The 21900-nt window shown below is 42.2% G+C and overlaps 1 protein-coding gene across 1 annotated transcript in view; it reads right to left on the bottom strand.

Moving 5' to 3' along the window:
- Positions 1-19805, bottom strand: part of FAF1 (Fas associated factor 1) — a 198552-nt gene extending 178747 nt beyond the window's left edge. Inside the window, exons 1-2 of the mRNA XM_070939550.1 lie at positions 19448-19805; positions 5307-5375 (exon numbers count right to left, since the gene is read on the bottom strand). Of these exons, the coding sequence (XP_070795651.1) occupies positions 5307-5375; positions 19448-19480 (102 nt within the window). The 5' untranslated portion in view covers positions 19481-19805. The remainder of the gene's footprint in view (positions 1-5306; positions 5376-19447) is intronic.
- Between the last annotated feature and the right edge of the window lie 2095 nt (positions 19806-21900).

Genomic DNA, 21900 nt, shown 5'->3' with positions numbered 1-21900 from the left:
CTGGAGGCGGACGTAAGTTCATAGCCCCATGCAAGAATTCTCTGAGTTGGGGGTGCTGAGACAGAGACGAATAAGGTGGACAGCGAACGACAGTGGACAAGGCAGCGGTCTGTCGACGAAGGGTAGACGGTGATAAGCCCTTGTCCAGGCCAGACTGTAAGAAGCAGAGGATGTCAACGACCTGAGCCGACGTAGGGTCTACCAAGTTGTCAGCACACCAGACGCAGAAGGCCCGCCACGATGCCTCGTATATGCGCGATGTCGAAGGTCTACGAGATGCCTGTATAGTGGCTATGACAGAGTCGGGGAGACGGTCCTTGCGCAGGATGACCCGCTCAAACGCCAAACGGCCAATTGGAGCCACCCGGGATCTGGGTGGAAGACCGCCCCTTGGCGTAGAGAGAGACGGTTCGGTGGAATCTCCCACGGTGGAAGAATGGACAGAGCTACCAGGTCGGCATACCACGGCCGACGAGGCCAACTGGGAGCCACCAGCAGAATTTCCGCACGTTCCTCCAATAGCTTCCGAATGACTTGAGGGATCAACGGAAGCGGAGGAAAGGCGTACAAGAGACCGGGAGGCCAGCGGCACCGTAGAGCGTTGTGATCTTCCGCCATCTGAGTTGGATAACGTGTCACGAACCTTGGAAGCTGGGCGTTCGCCGGACTGGCGAAGAGGTCCACGACAGGCAGTCCGAAGATGTTGATGGCTTCCTGAAATATCTCGGGATCCAGTTGCCACTCTGACTGGTCTATCAATTGCCTGCTGAGCCAATCCGCTCTGACATTGTCCACGCCCGAGATGTGATCGGCCCTCAGAGACAGAACATGACCTTCGGCCCAAGAAAACAGCTTCTCTGCTTCCAGCATCAGGTCCCTTGACCTCGTGCCCCCTTCCTTGTTTATATGGGCCTTGGCGGAGATATTGTCCGTAAGGACGAGGACGTGCTGGCCCCGCAGCAGGGACTGAAAGTGACAGAGAGCTAGGCGAATCGCTCTCAACTCCAAGATGTTGATGCTCAACGTTTGTTCCAAAGGCGACCAGCGACCTTGCACTATCTGATCGTTGAGATGGGCCCCCCAGCCCAGGAGACTGGCATCTGAAGTCAATGTCAGCCGATCCGGGAGTAGAAATTGAGTGCCGAGAAGAAGGTTGGGACCTGTCCACCAGTCGAGGGATATGGAAACTTGAGGGGGAAGAGAAACCTTGTGGAGAGAGTCGCTGCGACCCGTGCGCTGAAAGGGCAGCAGGAACCACTGCAACGGCCTCGTATGTCTGCGCGCCCATGGCACTATCGAGAAGCACGAGACCATTTTCCCCAACAACTGGGACAGATGTAGAAGAGGAACAGACCGTTTGGACCGGATGAGCCGAATCAGGCTGCGAATGCTCTCCGCCCTGTCCGGGGACAGGGAGACCTGGCCCCGAACCGAGTCGATCACCGCCCCCAAGTGTTGTAGAACCGTGGTCGGGTGCAGATGACTCTTTGGGAAGTTGATCGAAAACCCGTGGTCCTGAAAGGAGCCGATGACATGGGCCAGGTCTCGAGGTGCTTGGCTTCTGGAGGAGGACAGGACCAGAACGTCGTCCAAATAACATAGGACCCTCACAGGCAACACCCGGAGGGCAGCCGCCACCACCGCTACCAGTTTTGTGAAAGTCCTTGGGGCAGACGACAAGCCGAAGGGCATTGCACAGTATTGATAATGGTCCTCCCCAAGTTGGAAGCGCAGATACTGGCGATGGGCCGGGAGGACCGGAACGTGCAGATACGCCTCCTTGAGATCGACAGACTGGAGAAGGTCGCCCCGTCGCACAGCAGCAAGGATGGATCCCAAGGAGTGCATCTTGAACCTGCGGTAACGGACCGACAGATTCAGCTGCTTCAGATTTAGAATGGCCCTCCAACCCCCCGAGTGTTTGGGGACCAGAAAGAGAGTCGAATAGAATCCCTTGCCCCGCTGATCCAATGGAACAGGTTCTATTGCATGGATAAGGAGCAGGTGGAGGACCTCCTTCCGCAAAAGAGCCGCCTTGACGGAGGACAGGTGAGTCGGACAGCGGATGTAGCGAACCGGAGGGCGCCCCATAAACTCGATGGCCAGGCCCTGAGATACTGTCCGAAGGATCCAGTCCTCCTTGGTGGAGCGTTCCCATTGGTGGCTGAAGAATTGAAGCCTCCCGCCAATGGGATCCTGCAAACTGTAGTCATTTGCCTCGACGGGGCTGGCGGAAACCGGCTCCACGGAAAGGGCGTCTGGAGCTGCTGGTTCTGGACCTGTCCCGAAACCGTTGTCTGTCCGAATAGCGGTCGGTCCCCGGAAAGTAACTGCGTTGTGAATAGGGGCCCCCTGACCCCGACGAGCCCCGAAAGGGCTGACGTTGAGAATAGGGTGCGTAGCGCCGTTCCGGTCTGCGGTATGAAGACGCGGGCATCACCTTTCTTTTATCCTTGTCCTCGACCAGGACAGGATCCAGGGCAGGACCAAAGAGGTTCGGGGCCTTAAAGGGGGCCGCCGCCAATTTCCACTTTGTTTTGGCGTCAGCTCTCCAATTTCTGAGCCAAAACAGTCTACGGGATGTCACAGATGAGGCCAAGGCTCTCGAGGCAAACTTCACCGAATTTAACGAGGCATCCGCTGAATATTCGGTGGCAGCAATAATTTTATTTATATCCTGATGAAGACGTGTGTCTTCTGGCGGTAGTTTCTCTTGAAGTTGCCTCAGCCAAAGCAATGTGGCTCTATTAAAGAACGACGTAGCAGTCGCCGTCTTAATTGTCCAAGCAAGAGATTGATGCTCCTTACGAAAGGAGAGTTCAGACTTCCTGTCCTCTGATTTAAGAACGTCCAAAGCGTCCGAGGACAAAAGCGAAGAAGAGGAGAGGCTGGCAATCGGATGGTCAACCACAGGTAACGATAGTAAGGAGTCCAATTCCGGAGCCCCACAATACAGCTTTTTGTCCAGGCTGGTGGGACCCATCAGAGAGCCCGGTTGAGACCAGGGGGACTGTAGAACATCAGCAAAGAGTTGAGGACAAGGAATAAAGTCCTTACCCGGTTTGGATGACGAAAACAAGGCCTCATGAGGAGCCGAAGAAGTAGAAGGTTCAGCAGATGGGGCTTCCATATTGGTGACCCGTCTAGCTTTATGTAGCAGAGATTTAAACAACGAAGGCCGGAACAAGCCGGAAAAGGCAGGAGTGTCCGGTGCGAGGCCTTCATCTTCCGAGAATTCTAATTCCTCAGGAAGCTCTCCCTCCTGCTCGGAGTCATCAGAAGAGATGTGAGCCAACCGGGATGGAGACCTGGAACGACCGGGAGCAGATGAGTGAGAAGTACAAGGCTGAGCTGGAGGGGGTTGTTGAAGAACAGATTGGTGAAGTCCCGCAGCCAAAATGGAGGACAGAGCAGTAGACAACGCCGCTTGCAAATCCACCTGGGGAGCCAACAGCTGACCATCCTGGCCCCGAAGTCCAGCCGCGGTCGGAGTAAACGTTGCTTCTGCTCGACGGGAAGACGGAGCATGGGGCTCTGCAAGGCCCACGGTTGAAACGTCAGGTAAGGAGACAGAGGCCCTCTTAGCATGGGCCAGACCAGTCGCAGCCTGAGAAGTGGAGGTGTCACGTTCCTCACCGAGATCCGGAACGGCCTCAGATGCCAATGAAGAGCCATGTTGTAGGGATAGGTGTTGGTTGGTAGCAAAGACAGAGGCCGAAGAGGCCAGTCTGGCCCTATCGTACTGCCTCTCGAGCGCTCTGTGTCGGCGCTGGGCGTCTTTCTCCGCTGCTGCTGAAGGTCTGTGCTGGCGAGAATCAGTAAGAGCGACAGTAGACCTGCCCCTCGATTTTGATTTATGTTTAGACGGTGCCCTTGGCGGACTAGGCTCCCGTTCTGAGTCGGAAGACAGGTAAGAGTCAGCCATCTCAAGAGTGTGAGTCAAGGTATCTATATATACAGATGCCTCCCTTCTCTCTTTCTCTCTTTTTTTTTTTTTTTTTTTAAATTATTGTCTTTATGATTTTTTTGATTTTTTTTTTTTTTTTTTTTTTTTGACTATTGAAACAATAACTGTAAAAAACCAGGAACTATATACAATAACACCAGTGGCCTTGTATGATGGGGCAGCAAAGGCTCAGTAGAAAGGTCCAGAAAGGCCCCAAGAAAGAAGGCCAATAAGGCGGCCTAGGGCAAACAAGGCAAGCCTCAGGTCCCAGCCCACAGGGACAGCGATGAGGCAGGGATGGCCAACTAAGGTCCCGCACACAACGTGGGCGAGAGGGAAGGCAAAGATCTGCCGCCAAGGGAGGGGAGCGACGTGCCTAGAGCTTGACACAAAATGGCCGCCGGAATGACAAGGGTCCCAAAATGGCGCCCGCGGTGCTCGGGACCGCGTGGGCTGATAGCGGTTAGCTCAGGGCGTGCTCTGAAGGCAAGCAGGGCGCCTCGGACACAGGCCCGCAGTTCCAAACCTCAAAAGGCGCCGCCCGAAGGTCGGACGCCTCGCACTCTCACCGCCCGCCGAAGGGCTCGCCCGGCGCTCCAGAGACTGACGATTGAAGGATCTCGTCGGCGCAGCACACTCAGCAGGAGATTAGATCCGGCTGCGCTAACCGTCGCTCTAGCCAGCCAGCGCCAAAGGAAAACGTCAGAGCTTGCAGGGCAAACCATACAAGGCTCCGGAGCCGCCTCTAAGAGAGCCGATACGAGCCGATCACAGGAAAGGGTGTGGGGGTGATCGCGGCGATCCGCAACCCCTGCGCTCACACCAGCGGCTTTAAATAGAGACAGGGACCCGCCCCGAAGGGTCGGAAACCCCAGGCTGCGGTCTGACGGCCGTCAGAAGCCCCGGGGAGAAACGGACTGGCGCCCCAGACTCGATTGTCACTCCCTGCAGCCTCCTATTAATACCGGCTCTCACCGAGAGAAAAAAACTAAACAAAAATAAATAAAGGCCTAAACGCTAGAAAGCTAAAATCCTACAAGTATAGCGAGGAGAGAAAAAACACACCAGTCTTCAGTGACTGAGTGAAAAGACTGGTGCATTATGGGAGCAGTGGGCGTGGCCACAGGGCGAGGAGAGATGTATCTAAATTTCACCCAGTCAAAAGGAACTGATGATGAAGAAACCCAGCTATGGACTGCAGGAGCAGTACTCTGGAAAATGGGCCGGTAGATTTGACACAGCACTATATTAAGTTTGTATATCCTTTGAACCCTCAATCTTCCAGCTACCCATGCTAGGATTCTAGCAATTTTCCCTCTGATTTTAAGCATCAAACACATAAAATAAAATAAATACTTACCACTAAATCCCAGTTATTTTGTTCAAGTAAGGTGATAGCTTCATCAATATTTTCTATTCCAGTACATGCCTAAAATAATAAAGAATGACAAAGTTTCAGCTGAAAAAAAATTTGCCAAAAATAATAATTTGTTAAAAATCCTACAGGTTAAAAACTGCATTCAACAGGATCACAACTTCTTGATCTCTAGACATCTTAAGACATAAACATAGATTAAATGTAGGAGATTCTATTGTATGAGTTCAGAAAATTTAGACATCAGCTGGTAAACCAAGAATTATCAAACTTGTAGTTCATTTTATTAATCCAATGGTTAGCTTTACAGTAGTATAGCTATACAATAGTACAGTAGTATATAACTCTTCCTATTTGCAAAAGATTTAATAATAGTCAAGTAATAGTCTTGCCATTCCCATTTTATTATGAGTAAAAGATCTCTATCATGTCATATTCAGCTTCCTTAAACCAAATATATATTCAGTTAAGAGATATGACCCAGCACAACTTATTCCATAAATATAGCTATAACCATTATACTGTTAACTTTGCATGCAAGATGTCCTAGATTCAGCTGTTGATATATCCAAGTAAAAGGGGGACCATCATATATTTAACTATTTTCATATCTATCTTCTCACACACAAAGTGTTCAAGGCAAAGCATAAAAACAATGAAAGAGGAAATAAAAATAGGAAAGCTATCCTCCTAGATCAATGTTGGCGAACCTTTTTGGCATTGCGCACCAAAAGTATGTGTGCGCACGCAACAGCGTGCATGCATACTGGTACCCATAATGCAATGTACACCCCACCTGCGCATATGCGCATGACCCCTCCCATGTTCCCCGCGCATGTCCGCATCCCTGCACATGTGCCCCCCGTACATGCACCCCCCCACGCCCCATTTGGACCTGAAAAGCCTCCTGCACCAAACTTTACTGGCCCCAAACCTCTGCCGCCGGGGAACCAGCAGTGGGAGAATCGCTGGGGCAAGGGGCGAGGGGGCACGCTTCCCTCCGTCCCCGCCTGAGTGGGCTTCTTGCGCGGCTCCAAGCCTCTGCTAGGGAGGAAGGAAAGTCTAAGCCTGCTGTTCCTGTCGCCGTCCGAGAAGCAGCAGGAGAATCGCCGGGGCAAGGGGGCATATTTCCCTCCCTCCCCACCTAAGCAGGCTTCTTGCATGGCTCCAAGCCTCCACTGGGGAAGAAGGGAAGCCTCATCCCACTGCCCGTTGCCTCCATTGAAATAATAGTGGGAGAATAGTCGAGGCAAGGGGGCACGCTTCCCTCCCTCCCCGCCCGAGCGGGCTTCTTGCGCGGCCCCAAGCCTCCGGCGGGGAGGGAGGGAAGCCCCGGCCCACCCGACCTTGCACCCGCACCCCCTCACTCCTGGCAGTGGCAGTTCTTGCACTGATTTATCTCCAATCTCCAATACAGACTTTTCAACAGTTCCAAGAAGGCTCCACACCCATTTGCATCACTCAGGTGACCCCGAGGACACAGACAAACCTCCAAGTAGCCTCTACGTCTCTCTAAAAGGATGCAAATGACCAGATGACTGCAAGGAATATAAATCCTTCCATTCCCCACCATCCAGTCAGAGTTGAAGAAGCTTCTTAGATGAGAAGCAAAACATCTTCAAAGAAAAACCAGAAAGTCCAGTTGCCTCTTGAAAAAACACCTTTGGGATACTAAAGAATTATCTGTATGTGTATTTTGAATGTGCATATAATGAAAGCATGGTTTAGTAATCATTGGGACTGAAGCAAATTTGAATAGGAAACTTTTTCATTATCTGCAGCAGTCCTAAGGAAACTCTTCAATTTAAAGTGGCCTTTACTTTTTTAGGAAAATTGTCATTAACTTGTAAAAATAATATATGCATGGTAAGGGCAAAGGCACATATACCAGTGTATTAAATTTGTTACATATTTCACTCGTTCCAATAGAAGGGAATGAGATTTGATTTGCACTTTTTTCAAGTATCTACTTTGAAGGGCTGAAAGATTCCACAAAGCAAAATTCTCTTTAGAGGGAAAGAACTCAAGTGGTTACGAGAGAAAGAGAGACTGGCAAAAATTCTTCCTTTTGTTATTGTTTTGCTGAATCAAGCTTCTTCCACCGATAGCAAATTTTCTGTTTGCAATTCATGAAGGCAAACAATATCTAAAGCAAAAATTAAAACCAGATTTCATATTATATTTCCTACCCAGTCACCTCAGTTTCTCTTGGATCTTTCTTTTTTTTCATATGTGAAACATACTTTCTCCTTGATCCACGTATAAAAACAGACGTATGGTCAAGCTCAATGAAAAATCCAGGTGGCAGACAGCTAGAGTTTTGTTTCTAAATTCTATCCCAGCTTTTTGAACACTTTACACCATCAAAATCTAAGTGAGGGAGTGAGCAAGCAAACAAGAAAGTTTATATTAATCTTCATGTATTGAGAGTGCACCAGTAATGTATGTTACATATATTTCTTAATGGCAGAACATAAAATCATAGTGCTGGAAGAGGCCTCAGAGGTCTTCTAGTCCAAACCCTTGCTCAAGGCAGGAGATCTTATATTATCAATGGTAAGCGGCTATTCCAGTCTATTTTTGAAAACTTCCAGTAATGATGTTGTGGTCCGCCAGCAGCCTGCGGAGCTGGCAGTGGAATCGGACAGTGAGGAGACTGGGGAGGAACATGGGCCAGTCCTGGAATCTGGGGAAGGCCCGGGGCTCTGCATCGGAAGGCTCTGCATCGGAGGCAGAGATGGGGCCAGGGCCATCTGGGAGTGATGCACAGACTCCGGAGCCTCCAGAGTCGGACAGCAGAGAGGCAGAGGAACAGGAGGAGCCTGTTCCTAGTGCACACATGCGCAGAGCTGCCAGAAGGCATGAACAGTTAAAACAAAAGGGACGACTCGGGAGTAAGGCCTGGAGATGATTGGCCCTTCCCATAAGGCTTAAAAGAGGAACAAAGGCACATGGGCACTTTGCAAGAAAGCAACATTGTTAGTTCTGTTTCCAGTCGGCATCTCTGTTTTGATTCTGGAATCCATGTGGCTTTGCCAAGTAGGTTTTTGGCAGAGTGTCAAGGGAGATAAAGGTTGGTGATTATCCCGAAGGACTTCTCCCAATGGACTTTTTGCAACTAATTGGGACTTAGCTGTGAATGAGTGTAATTCACAGCTATTGCAATAAAAGAGTTTTTTGGGACTACTCATGTGTTTTAATGACTCAGGAAACCTAGGTCACAACGAATGGAGCACCTACAACTCTGGGAGGCAATCTATTCCACTGATTAATTGTTCTGTCAGAAAATGTCTCCTTACTTCTAGGTTGGATCTTTGTTTAACAAGCTTCTACATATTACTTCTTGTCCTGCCCTTTGGTGTTTTGGAGAATAAATCAATTGTCTCTTCTCTGTCACAACCCCACAAGTACAGGAAAAGAGTTATCATGTTCCCTCTAATTATATTCTTTGATAGGCTAGATGTACCTAGTTCCTTCAACCATTCATCTTCCACACACCCCTGCAAAGGTTTCTCTAAGCTACTTGTACCCAAAAGGGCCTGTATCACCTGAAACACAACCATAGGAGGGCAATAAACAGAAAAGTACTAATACTTTATCACCATGAGGTAAGGCTTTAAGGCCTTAATCACAGTTCACACCTGTATCCAGTTGAGTTTGTCTCTAAACATCTTTTCTGTTGCTTCAACTCCCTTAGTTCTTTCGTAAATCACAGGAAGTGACACATCATGAGACGGGAAAGGATGCATAGACACAATCCAATTCAAAGCTGCACCTGCCTTCTTATTCCAAGTGGTGACCAAGACTTCAGATGGACCAGCAAGAACGATCCCCAGCTCCTGCTGAAACCCACCCAGTTCCATTAGTCATCAAAGGCAGCCCAATCTAGCCAAGCCTCCCTTAGTGGTTAGTGGTACCATGAAATCTGATACAGTAATAGAATGTGATTTAACCATGACAAGGGAAACACCAAAATCTCTCCTAATTTGAAATCACATAGTGACTGTTCCAACAGGAACACCAGATCTGGTGTATGACTACTGTCCTTTATCAGCCTCTGGATGACCTGGATAGGCTCGTGGCCATCATTGTGGCCATGAACACCTAAACTGTTTCAGACCCAGAGAAGGAAGATTGAAGTTTTCCAAGACCACAAATCTGGGGAATTCCACAACCAACCTGGAAATGGAGTCAAGGAACTCAGGCAGGGAGCTTACTATGCAGCAGGGAGGCAATTCTAATATTAGCTGGCAAGCAATACAGTAATATTTTTCCAATATACGAAGTACCATATGTAGGAAAATATAGTCTCCCCTTACCCTATGCTCTGAAATCATCTTTCATGATACCCTGCTATACATATTGACAAGAACGACAGACAAGAAAATTTTCAAACGCTGCTGAGCTTTGGAAGTACTCTTATCAAAAGTCTTATCAAAGTTTGCTTATCAAGCAAAGTTCTGGCACCCACAGCTCGAGAATAAAATAGATTTTTTTTAATTCAACACACTAAGAGATAATACTGTTAAATAGTTGAATTACTGATTTAAGAGAGTGGTCTGAAATCGTTGGAAAAATTAATATTTTTAAGTGCTGTACTTCCCTATTCATCCTTTAAGTAGATTTGGCTACTTTCATAACAATCTATATTCATTTCAATACCTTACCATAATTGTACAAGAAAAAATATGTTACCTGCAGCACAATTTGTTTACTAGAATTCAGTCAGTTCTATTTCCCTTTCTGCAATCCCTTTCAGTGGCATAGTAGCCAGCCTGAACCCAGCCTAATAAATGTAGAAGAAAGCAAGTTGTCTGAAAAGGGGGAGTGGCTTTTCAACTGTCTGGGTCAACTTTAGTACTCTTTGCAAACAACAACAAACTATTCTTCCTGCAGTTAACAAATCTGCAAAAGAAGCATGGCATTCTTGTTAAAGCAAAGTCTTGTTAAAGCAAAACACTTGATAACAATTTTTTAATCTATGCCCTAAATATCCATATACCTACATAGTGTAGAAGTATATACGTGCTAATTTGTGGCACCAAAAAAGCAAGACAAAGATTTCTTACAAGATCAAGGATCAACATATAAACTTCTGAACACAAATATGATGAAATACAGTTCATACACCATGCTGCAGAATCAGAGAGAAATTTGGTCCAGTAGTTAAACAGGTTAGAACCAGGAGATTGTGAATTCTAACCCCACTTAACCATGAAAATCAACTGGGTGACTTCAGGCTAGTCATGCTCTCTAAGGAGGAGGAGCCCAATCCACCTCACAAGTTGTTGTTGTGGGGAAAATAGGAGGAAGGAGTATTACGGTATGTATGTTTACTGCCTTGAGTTACATATAAAGTAATAAAGCAAGATAAAATTTTTTGAAAAGTTGACCACCACAGCAAAATCTGCAATGCTGCCTCCCTTTAAAAACTAAGTAGTAAAAATTGATTATAGTAGATAACTAGTAAGTGAATACCAACTACCTATTACCTTCCAATTTATTTTTGCTCAAATTTCTTGCTTACTTCTCAAAATACTTCTCCATTTTTATGCAGCAGTAAAGTGGATTCACACCTACCACTATAGAAAATATTTCTGAACACTATTTTTTTTTCTTTTTACGATCCTGTTCTCCCTTTTATCGGGGTGGAGTCGGAGTAACTAAATGGAGCTGAGCATTTACTGGTCGGATACTCTTCCTGACACCTGCACAGAGTTTGCAGCAGATATTTTCTCTTTGTGCTCCTAGGATTGAACTCTTAACCTTCCAAGTAGGAGCTGAGCATCTTCACCTCTAGGCCATCATGCAGCTCTTTCTGAAGACTATATATTGTTGCAAAAATATGGACAGCCACTAGATGGCAGCAAAGAATTATGTTTTTCTATTCATCTCTGCTGTTTCTGATGGTTGCCCATTTTTTTTGCAGCCCATATCTGATATGGCAATCTTCCAACAACAGGTATACATACAAAAATTATTAACTGATCTGAATTACCTCTAAAAATCTCTTTATTAGCATTTTCAAAGATAATTTAATAAGGCTGAAATCCATAAACAAAAAAAAGCCAAATTCAAGTGTCTATGCCTACACCATGTGCTCAATCTAGACATATGTGTTCAGTCAAGACACAGAACTAGAAATACATGTTCTGGGCCAGGTATTTTGGGGTGGACACACTAGTGTCCCTTACAATGACATCATTAAATACTTGGTTCCTGATTTTTGATGCAAATATCAAAAAAATTACAAAGGTCACCAAAAACCCCCAAACAAACCAAAAATCAAACAACAGATAAGGAAAAAAACAGACCAGTAATGATAATAGATGGAATTCAGTCTTCATCATGTCACATTCTTTTTAAAAAAACAATTTATTTTTTTAAACACACAAAAATAAAATACATATTTTCTGAATATTGACCGAGTCAAAATTCATACAGCTTATTTTCTCCATATTGACTATATATACTCCAATTTCTGCCAATATTCTACTTTCCTCCTTTTATCTATATTTTTTTTTAGAATAATCAATATTACCATCCGCCCTCGCCTCCTTATCTTCACCTATCACAACTTTTTAATCTAAATTTAACCCAGTTTGTGGGGGCAATAAGCTGACTTCGTATAAAAAATATACAAAAGGATGAAGGCTATTGCTGAGCACATTGTAAGCCGCCCTGAGTCTTCGGAGAAGGGCGGCATATAAATCAAATAATAATAAAAAAAAATAATAAATAATATTGAAACCCTTTACTTTAAACACAGTCATTCAATCATTTAATTTTTCACAATTATTTCTTTAATTTTCCCCCAAAATGGACCAAATTTTATCCTATCTTACTACCTTAACCATTATTTTACCCTTTTAGGCATATTTCCTTTATATTTGTTTTACATCATCTTTATCTAAAAATTAATCATTTTGCCATTTTACCCGAAACAATACAATTGTTTTGTATTGTATTGTACATTTTACCCAATACAATACAATTCTTCCCATTTATTTTTATAACCCCCTTTTTAAGTAAACCTAACTTCCATTTCAAATTCATTCCAACTTTCCCCTTCAAATAATTTCTTTTTTATAATTCAATTTTTACAGTCCCAGTATTAATACAATTTCTTTACACTTTCATGGTTACAAAATATACTTCATCTTATTCGAGTAATATAATCCTCAATATTGCTTCTATCAGAATTATACGACTCTGTGCCATAGGTTCACCATCACGGATCTATTATAACAAGGGTGGAAAAACTTCCATAATGCAGCATGTATTACAGCCAGAGACACAGAGAGAAGCCCGAGAAGCCCTGCCCTTTTCCTCCAGCCTAATTTCAAAAACGCTCTATGCTATCTCTTTATATCAGAGGAAAAAGCACAATTACTCCTACTTTCTGTTTTATGGAGAAAGCTGCTTCATACCAAGAAAAAAAAGCAATCAGCCCTATTTTCTCTTAAAGGGGGGGGAGGGGAGTAGCCATCCATCCTCACTTCCTGTTGCACAGAGAATGACACTTCATGCAAATAGAGACAGGAATGTTGTCCTAGCTTTTCTTGCACAGTTCATTCTTTCTGTACATTTGAAAAATTGGGTTGTGATTATTCTTCATACAAGAAGAACTGAAGGATCTAGACCAGTGAAGGCTTTTTGCCGACGCGTGCCAAAAGCGGGGGGAACATGGGGGTGTTGCGCGTGTGCGTGCCCACACCCATAATTCACTGCGCCCCACCCACCACGCATGCACACGCAACCTCCCGGCGCAAGCCCTGCTTTTGGCACGTGATGGCACGGTGGGCCCAGTAGGCCCGTTTTTCACCCTCCACAGGAGAAAAACCGTTTTTGCCTGGGGAGGGAGAGCAAAAACGGCCTTCCCCACACCCCCGGAGGTTCCAAGTACATAAGACAGATGTCTTGTATCTGTCTGCAATAAAAAATAATTTCTATTTATAATAGGATAAATGTAAAATAAAATATTGTATGCCAATTGTATTTAGCATCATAAACTGCCAATGCATGTTGCTGTTATACAGTGGAAATGCATATTAAATATTACAGGGGTTTTTATTTTACTGTGTACTTTTCACAGCTGTGGTTCATTAGTGGAGTGTTTCAATAATACATATTAAGAAAAGATCTCATAAAAAGCAGAGATAGCCATGCTGGCGAAAACTAAATTCCAAATCCATATTAGGACTATAGTTTTATTAGTAAGTATAGTAAACAAAAATGTGCACGTTTTAAGGTCTTGCATTTTTAAAAGTAGCATTTAACACTGACAACATGCTATAAAAAAAGCTAATAACAGCTCTGAAACGATTTCAACTCTCACTGAACAAAATCCAATAGCCATGTTGCTAGTCAACTGGCTGAGAGTTTCACCGATGCTTATATCCCTGATAAACAACTACACGGAAGAGATGCTCTTTTTATCAAGCAAACACAGAGATACACCCACAGTTCCTCCTCTTTCCTAGAAATAGGAAAATTGAGAGTCCTTTTAAAATGAGGCAGAAATTGCTAGCCACATGCTGGAAAACATCCCCCACCTCCCAATTTCCTAGGTAAATTCACTACATTCCAAGAAACTGAGGACAAATCCAGATAAACTGAAGCAGAGGGGGAAAGTGTTCTTTAAGAAGTCTTCTTCTCTAAGAACAGATAAAAATGTGAAGTTAAGGATTTCATGCTACTTTTTTTTTCTTTTATATATAGAGAAATATAGAGAATATTCATTTCTCTATGTAAATTTTATAATTGGACAATTAATCCTCAGTTTGCATCAATCCTTTCAATCTGTTTGCATGAATTTTAAAAGAACCCTCTTGTAATTGCAATTGTCCTATTATTTCTTCTGGGGTTCCAGCTGAAAAAGAGTAATTTGTAGCCAATTAGCTACAGCCAGCAACATCTTGTTAGCTGAATGGAGCATTGTTTGTGTTTTATAATTCTCAAGTTGCCTTCCCTCATTTGTAACAATTTTCTTATTTATCTATCCCAAGACTGACTATATGTAATGTCTTCCTTTTTAAGAAAATGTAGACATTGGTCTACTTCCCAAGCAGAAGAAAGAAGTCTTGATATCTCTAGTGATATGCTTAGTCACAAGATGAAGATGTGTAATACAGAAAATTATTTTTTTAGTATTTTACCTTTTAAATACAAATAGAGTAACACAGGTACTTAGAACCCTCTCTAAAACAAACTAGGGATCAGAGATAACACATCCGGGTAAGGTATCCCCTGGAAGATAGATTGCAGCAATTGTAACTATCAAACAGTACATAAAGGCAAGAAAAGCAGGAACAGGTGTGCTTTTGAGAAAGGAGTTTTCAAACATGCCATTACAAGCTGTAAAATGCTACTAGATTCCTTTTAAAATACTTTTACTTTAGTATTTGTTTTCATGTAAAACCATCACATATATCTATGTCACTAATTCACTAACAATATTTGGCATTGCCTCTACAATGCCTTGTAAACTGTTAAAGAAATCTATTGAATACAATAGATTTCACAATATTGTATTTGCTCTTTAAAAAATAGCAGAAAAATATAAATGCATTATATGTGAATTTCCAGTAAGATGGAGAGATAAGTGAATTAAATGAAAAAGCAAAATGACATTAACAAAGACTTGAACTACATACTGGCTTCAATGAAATAATATCAGTGGTCATTCCAGTCTAATGTTTCGGTTCATACATGTAAGGTTACAATTCAAGCAACATATCACCAATCACATCCCAATGTAAAACATATAGGAAGACAAAACTAAAAGGTAATCAAATTCAAATTCAAGATCTATATCTATACTAAAGGAAAAGTACAATCTGCTCTCTAATATTGGTACATAAAAATATGTGCGCTTATATGCCTAAAATAGAACTATACTAATCCTCCTGTAGATCTTAAATCTTATTTCTTAAACTTTCTAATCTGCCAGTTACAGATTTATAGACAGAATTTATTTCAGATTCATATTCTGTATAAAAAGGCTCATTGCCTTTAGATATGATCAATGCCTTAGATACCATTTTTTTAAAAATAAAGTGTATGAATCAGCCTTCATAGTTTGCTTTGGTAAATATGTGATTTAAAAAAAATGTTCAAATTTTTTTCAAGTTACAAACATTCAATTTTTTCCTCTAGCATGAATAAAACTCCACTAAGTCTTCTGAGGATGTAGCCTTCTTTAAAAAATATGAAATTATGATTTTTTTTTTCCTCTAGCATGAATAAACCTCCACTAAGTCTTCTGAGGATGTAGCCTAAAGTGAAAATCTCAATGACATCATGCAGGAACAAAACAGAAAACATAGTATTTTATTTACTTGAGTGTTATAGAATTTAATTCTGTAAAAAATATTTCCCTAAATAGAAGCTCATGTAACAGAAATATTACTCACAAAATTTGAAACTCTTACATAATTAAGTTCTAGAATAAAGTTCTAAATAGAACTTTATACAAAAGATATGAAATATCATGAAAACCACTGCAAAGTCTGCTATTGTATATAAGCTATTGTATATGACAATCAAACAAATGTTAATCCTAGAAGTTGTAAAATGAAAGAAATGGAAGTACAATACTTAAAGTCCAATTAGGAATAGAACCATGCATGGAAGCATCCAAGATTCGGATTCAATTCCTACTTAAGAATTTAGCAGGAAAACTTCAATGGTAACTATACCCAGGAAACCATTCACATAGAATTGTAACTTACCCAAAAAAAGTTGTTACAATGATACTTCAGCCCATGTTGGTAATTTGTTCTGAAAGATACAACAAATACTAACACCAAGTACCAAGAAAACCATGTGCCCGCTATTTCAGCCTGAAGAAATAGCGAGTCACAAGGCAACCAACATCAGCAAGCTCTTCCATGCACATCGACTACCGGGAGAAAGACAAGTGCCAGGACAAGATTTCTGCTTCAAAATGTATCTAATACCAAATCTGATGAGTTTTGAAGCAGTTGAGTGCTGAGGTATGACTGTATCTTGTTACAGATATATGACTATCAATATAATTTATATCTAAGTAAATAGTATTTGGGTTTTACTATCAATGATTTTTTAAAAAATCATTAATTCTTAGCTTCAGAACACAGGAATGCTAATGTATCTCAAAGTGTTCTGACAATCAGCAAATATGGAACTTTTTCTAATTTTTCCCCCTTCAACGAAATCACATCAGATCAATCCAATGTGTGCTTATTCAAAATAAATCATCTTGCAATGATCAGTGAGTCTTCGTCCTAGATGGGACGAATATCAATCCATAATATAGTAGTATTCAAATGTACATTCATAGTGCAACCTATTAACCATACTAAATATAATCAGTTTGGTTTGAGCAGTATTGTCCAGTGGTTAAGGCACCAGGCTAGAAACCAGGAGACTCTAAGTTCTAGACCCACCTTAGCCATGAAAGCCAGCTGGCTGACCTTGGGCCAGTCACTACCCTGTTTTCCCCAAAACAAGACATCCCCTGATAATAAGCCCAATCAGGCTTTTGAGCTCGTGGCAATAAGGCCAAGCACTTATTTCAGGGTTCAGAAAAATATAAGACAGGGTCTTATTTTTGGGGAAACACGGTAGCTCTCAGCCCAACTAAGCTCATAGGAGGAAGAAGAAATGTTGCATATGTTCACCAACTAGGATTATTTGTAAAAATAATAAAGGTGGGATATCAATAAATAACATTCAGTAATAAATCATAATTGACCTAAGATCTCAACAATTCTGAACTCATAATATTCAGACAATCTAAAATTATTAGGAATACAGTTGAATCCAATGCTGCCCTATTGGATTTTTGTTAGAAAGGTATTTGTAAATCTGCTCCAGAGAAGGAATGGTTTCTTCTGCTGATGCAAGCATGCTATTTAATTCATCTTTTGATCTCAAATCTGATAAAAATCAATAAAAAATAATAAAAATATCATAAACTTCATTTGTTTGGGATAGATCACCTAGATCCTAATCTGAAACACACAGCATCATAGATTACCAAACTATAATGTCTCTCTTTTGCAGAATGAAAGCAGGTAGCATTTTATCTTTTATAAAACATCTACATCAACTATTGTCAGCACTTTCATCTGTACATTTTTTAATTCTCACTGCATAAAGTACTATACAAACAAGCATGAAAATATACATCTATTAATATATACTACAAAAATTAAGTATAAAACTTAAAGCCAAATATATAGAACAAGATCAAAATGTTTATGAAAAAGTTCATAAAGAGTGGGAAGTATCAGTAAATTCAGCAAAAGAGTTGCCAAATTGGTGAGATGCAGTAGCATATAAATTTAATAAATAAATAAAACTCTTACTATTTCTCAATATAATTAGCAGGCTTTTTATCAAAAAGGAGCAGATTAGTATATTACTACATATAAAATGTTCTATGTTTGCCAAATAATTAAGAAAAGGAATTTGATTTAAACATTTTGCTAAAATTTCAGTGATGTTGCAATTGACTTTCATGGAGCAATTCCTGGGCCTAAATAGATTCTACATACCATAGCATCTGATCTTTGCATGTTCTCTTATTTGCTAGGAAGTATATATCTGAGTACAACTTTCTACACTTTATAGTATGATGTATTTCACATATCTCCTTTAAATAACCCTGATGCTCATTAGATGATTTTTTACATGCAGCAAAATAGAAGTAATTTTAAAAAATCAGTTAGAAGAAATTAACAAATTGTGACATAATTAACTTAAAACAGAATCAGCAATATACACCTGTGGATACTTCCACCTGTGCCTCTAATATGCTCTGCTGGTGCTTATAATTTAATTCTTAATTTTTTCCTTCAGAAACCCTTTTAAGAGAAATATCAGACTCCAGTTACCTTCCACATTTATCTCCCAATATGACTGCCCCCAAAATATGTTATTAGTAAATTAAGATCCTGCGATACAGTACTCCATTATCAATTGCCAGAGAGTGGAAAACTAAAAAAAAAAATAACCTCTCTGCCATAAGAAGGGGAAAGCTTGCAGATGGCAACAAATGAAGAGATGGAACTGATTTCAAGGAGAATTAGAGCTGACCAGATAGAGTAGGAAAAGGAGGTGGGAAAACAAAAATAAATATAATATGGGCCACAGAGGGCAAAGGGTGAAGTTAAATGGTTAGTGAGGCAGCCCAAAAGTATAAAGGAACAGAATCTCCCTCTTCTGGGGGTGGTTTATGTGTGAGAGCATAGACTAAAAGAACTTGAGGAGTAACCCTGAAAGAACCAGCTTGCCATTTGTCCATGCTAGTTAGAAATGATGAGAGATGAAATTCAAAAAGCTGCTTTCTGTATGTTTAAATCTCAATAGTGATTATATTTTACCCTAACAAGTTGATTATTGCCCCAAGAGCTAAATTTATGGGAGAATTATATATAATTGTATATGTACAATCAGTTACTTTCTAAAAATTAAGATAAATATTAGACAATGTGAAGGGTTTTTTAAATGCACAATGCACCAAAGTTCTTTTCTAATCTTGCATTTAACACCTTTTTTTTAAATCACAGTACACATGAGCCCTTGGGATATAGGCATGTCTTTTTATTATCTTCAGAGTATTTTTTTTCCTGTCCTGTGAAATTTATTAGAAGTTTGCAAAGCCTCAGAATGAACCAGATATATGGAGGATAGCAATCTTTTAAAGTACTTGTTTAAAACAACAACTCCTTTGCCTCTGACTGGGATTAGGTTGTTCCTTTATCTCTTGGTGAAGACAAAGGTTAGATTCAAAGGATTAGTGCCATTAACTAATGTTTAGTTAACATTATTCACGTTTCTTGGATTGTCCCTTGGATTATCTGCTACAAAGAACAAACAGTCTCCAGCTTTATTATTGTTGTTGTGGTTGCTCTACTCTTAATATCGGAGCAGGGCTCGCCAATTCCGGAGCTTAGATCCTTCCACCAAAGAACAAGAAAACAGAGAAGCCGGGAGAAAAGGAAACAGGAAGAAAGAGAAAGAGAGAGAGAGAGAGAGAGAGAGAGAGAGGGAGAGGGAGAGAGGGAGGGAAAGAGAGAGACAGAGGGAGGGAAAGAGATCATGGTTAGAATATGGCAGTGGTGGAATTTGAAATTTACCTGAAAATCAGCCAGTATCATTTCTCTATCCATGTTGGACGCTAATGCAGCCGGGAGCGGCCCCTCCTCCTGCCTGAACTGTACACCTGGAGGCTGCTGCCGGCAAGAACGGGGCTCAAGGGAGTGGGGGGGTGGGGTGGGGAGTGGGGGGGAGTGGGAAGAGAAAGGAGGCTACGATCTCATCTAAACTCCCAAACTTAGGTCAAAGCCCTCAGTCTGCTCCCGCCCCCCCTCGAATGCTTTCCCTCTTCCCAAACCCGCTGTCCCGACCACCAAGAGGGGCGGAGAAAGGGAACTGAAGAGAGCGCAAAGGCAGCCAACCAACCCTGCCTTTAAAACAAGGCGAAGAGCCTCTTAAGTAGCTTCCTCCTTGCCCAGCAAGCGGCTGTCGCACATTTTGCCTGTCATTGAAGTCGCAAAAGAGACGCTTTCCGGCCGCCACGTGACTGGCCCTCCTGTCAAATGCTGGCCGCCGATAAAGCCGGGAGGGGGGGGGGGAAGAGGGAGGGAATGGAGGAGAGCGGAGTGGGGGGCAGGGAAAGCGCTTTGGGCTATTATGTAACCTTGCCGACTCCGCGGGCGGGAGGGAGGAGGCAGAGAAGAGAAAGACGACGGGGAGGTTCCCTACCGCCCTCTTTTTTTTTTTTTTTTTCTTTGAAAAGAAACAAAAGGGTGGGGTCGGCGGACCCGCGAATGACCTTCCGCAGACGCCGGTTCTTCGATGCGGAAGGGAAAAGGAGGGATGGATGGAGCCTTGCTTTTATGAAAGTGTCGTAAATGCGCCTGCTTTGCCCGTTTGGGTTGTGTGCTCCGCGCCGCCGGGTGTCAAAAGCCCACCTCGGCCTTTGGAAAGGAAACAAAACGATTGCGGTTACTCCCAAACAGCACTAGCAATAGCACTTAGACTTATATACCGCTTTACAGTGCTTTACAGCCCTCTTTAAGCGGTTTACAGAGTCAGCATATTACCCCCAACAATCTGGGTCCTCCTGTTGCATAGCATATTCTGCCATGGAAGGGTTGCGATCCTGTTCCTTAAAAGGGGTGTTGTTATGCGCCTACTGGAATTTGTTTGCCTATTTAGCTTGTAAAATAAGCTGAGGGTGGGAAGGTTGTTTTAAAGTAAGTAGAACAGAGGTATTTTTTGGTATAAGTTAGATCTACTCGCCAATCTCTTAATTAAAGGTGAGGTCAGTTGATATAAAGTCAACTGCCCCTTCGAGACGATTCCTAAAGTTATGGAGTTTAGAGATGCAACCAGTGGTGGGATTCAATTTTTTTAACAACCGGTTCTGTGGGCATGGCTTAGTTGGGGGTGTGGCTTGGTGGTCATGTGACTGGGTGGGCGTGGCTATCTGCATAGGGACTACAGAGGGCTGAAAAAAGTCATTTCTGACTGGTCCTCGCACTTATGACCAGCCTCACATTTATGCCCGTTGCGACATTCTTAACAACCGTGTCACTCATTTCACAACTGCTTCTCTTCATCATGGTGACAAGATAGGGCAAAAACGTAAAATGTGAGGACAGTCGTAAGTTCGAGGACTGGTCAAAAGTGTGAGGACCAGTCAAAAATAACTTTTTCAGCCCTCTGAGCAGTCCATATGCAAAAAACGACTACCCAGAGGGCTGAAAAAAGTGATTTCTGTCTGGTCCTCGCACTTTTGACCGGTCTTCGCACTTATGACTGGTCATCATTTATGCCCATTGTAGCATTCTTAACAACCGTGTCACTCATTTCACAACTGCTTCTCTTCACCATGGTGACAAGATAGGGCAAAAACGTAAAATGTGAGGACAGTCGTAAGTTCGAGGACTGGTCAAAAGTGCGAGGACCAGTCAGAAATAATTTTTTCAGCCCTCTGAGTAGTCCATATGCATAAAAGGATACAGCAATAGAGAGGGATGAAGGAAGGGAAGGGAAATTAGAGTAGGAGTGAGGGTAAGAGAGGGAGGAATCGAGGAGAAGGAGAAAGGAAGAGGAAGTAGGGAGGAGAAGAAGAGGGGGAGGAAGAGAAAGTAAGAAGGAAAGAAAAGAGAGAGGTGGTAGGTTTGAGGAGAAAGATTGCTGTACAATAAAAGAGATGAAAGGGAAGAAAGCCAACCCCAAACAAATATAAAGATATTAAGATAAAGAATGAATTGTTAAACTTTAAAGAATAAAAGAGAACAAATATGAATAAATAACAATAATTAGAAACACACATACAAACATACAATGTATTTTCTTTGAACAGAGTATTTGGCCGGTTCACAAATTTAAACAGTGTTTAGTCATTTCAATTAAATTTACAATTTCTATATTTCCTTTTTGCCATATTTATTCCTCATCTATTTTTGTAAAAAACCAATATTACCCTTCATCCTCATCTCTAACAGTGTTTAGTCATTTCAATTAATCAAATTCAATTTTTCCCTTCTATATTATACCCCTTCCCATTGTCATCTATTTT

The sequence above is a fragment of the Pituophis catenifer genome, unplaced genomic scaffold (genome assembly GCF_029215685.1).
Source record: "Pituophis catenifer annectens isolate HBS135680 unplaced genomic scaffold, rPitCat1.0.hap2 SCAF_3, whole genome shotgun sequence".
In the NCBI taxonomy this organism is placed as follows: Eukaryota; Metazoa; Chordata; class Lepidosauria; order Squamata; family Colubridae; genus Pituophis; species Pituophis catenifer.
Note: the sequence above shows the minus strand (reverse complement) of the source record. Positions and strands in the feature narration are given on the sequence as shown.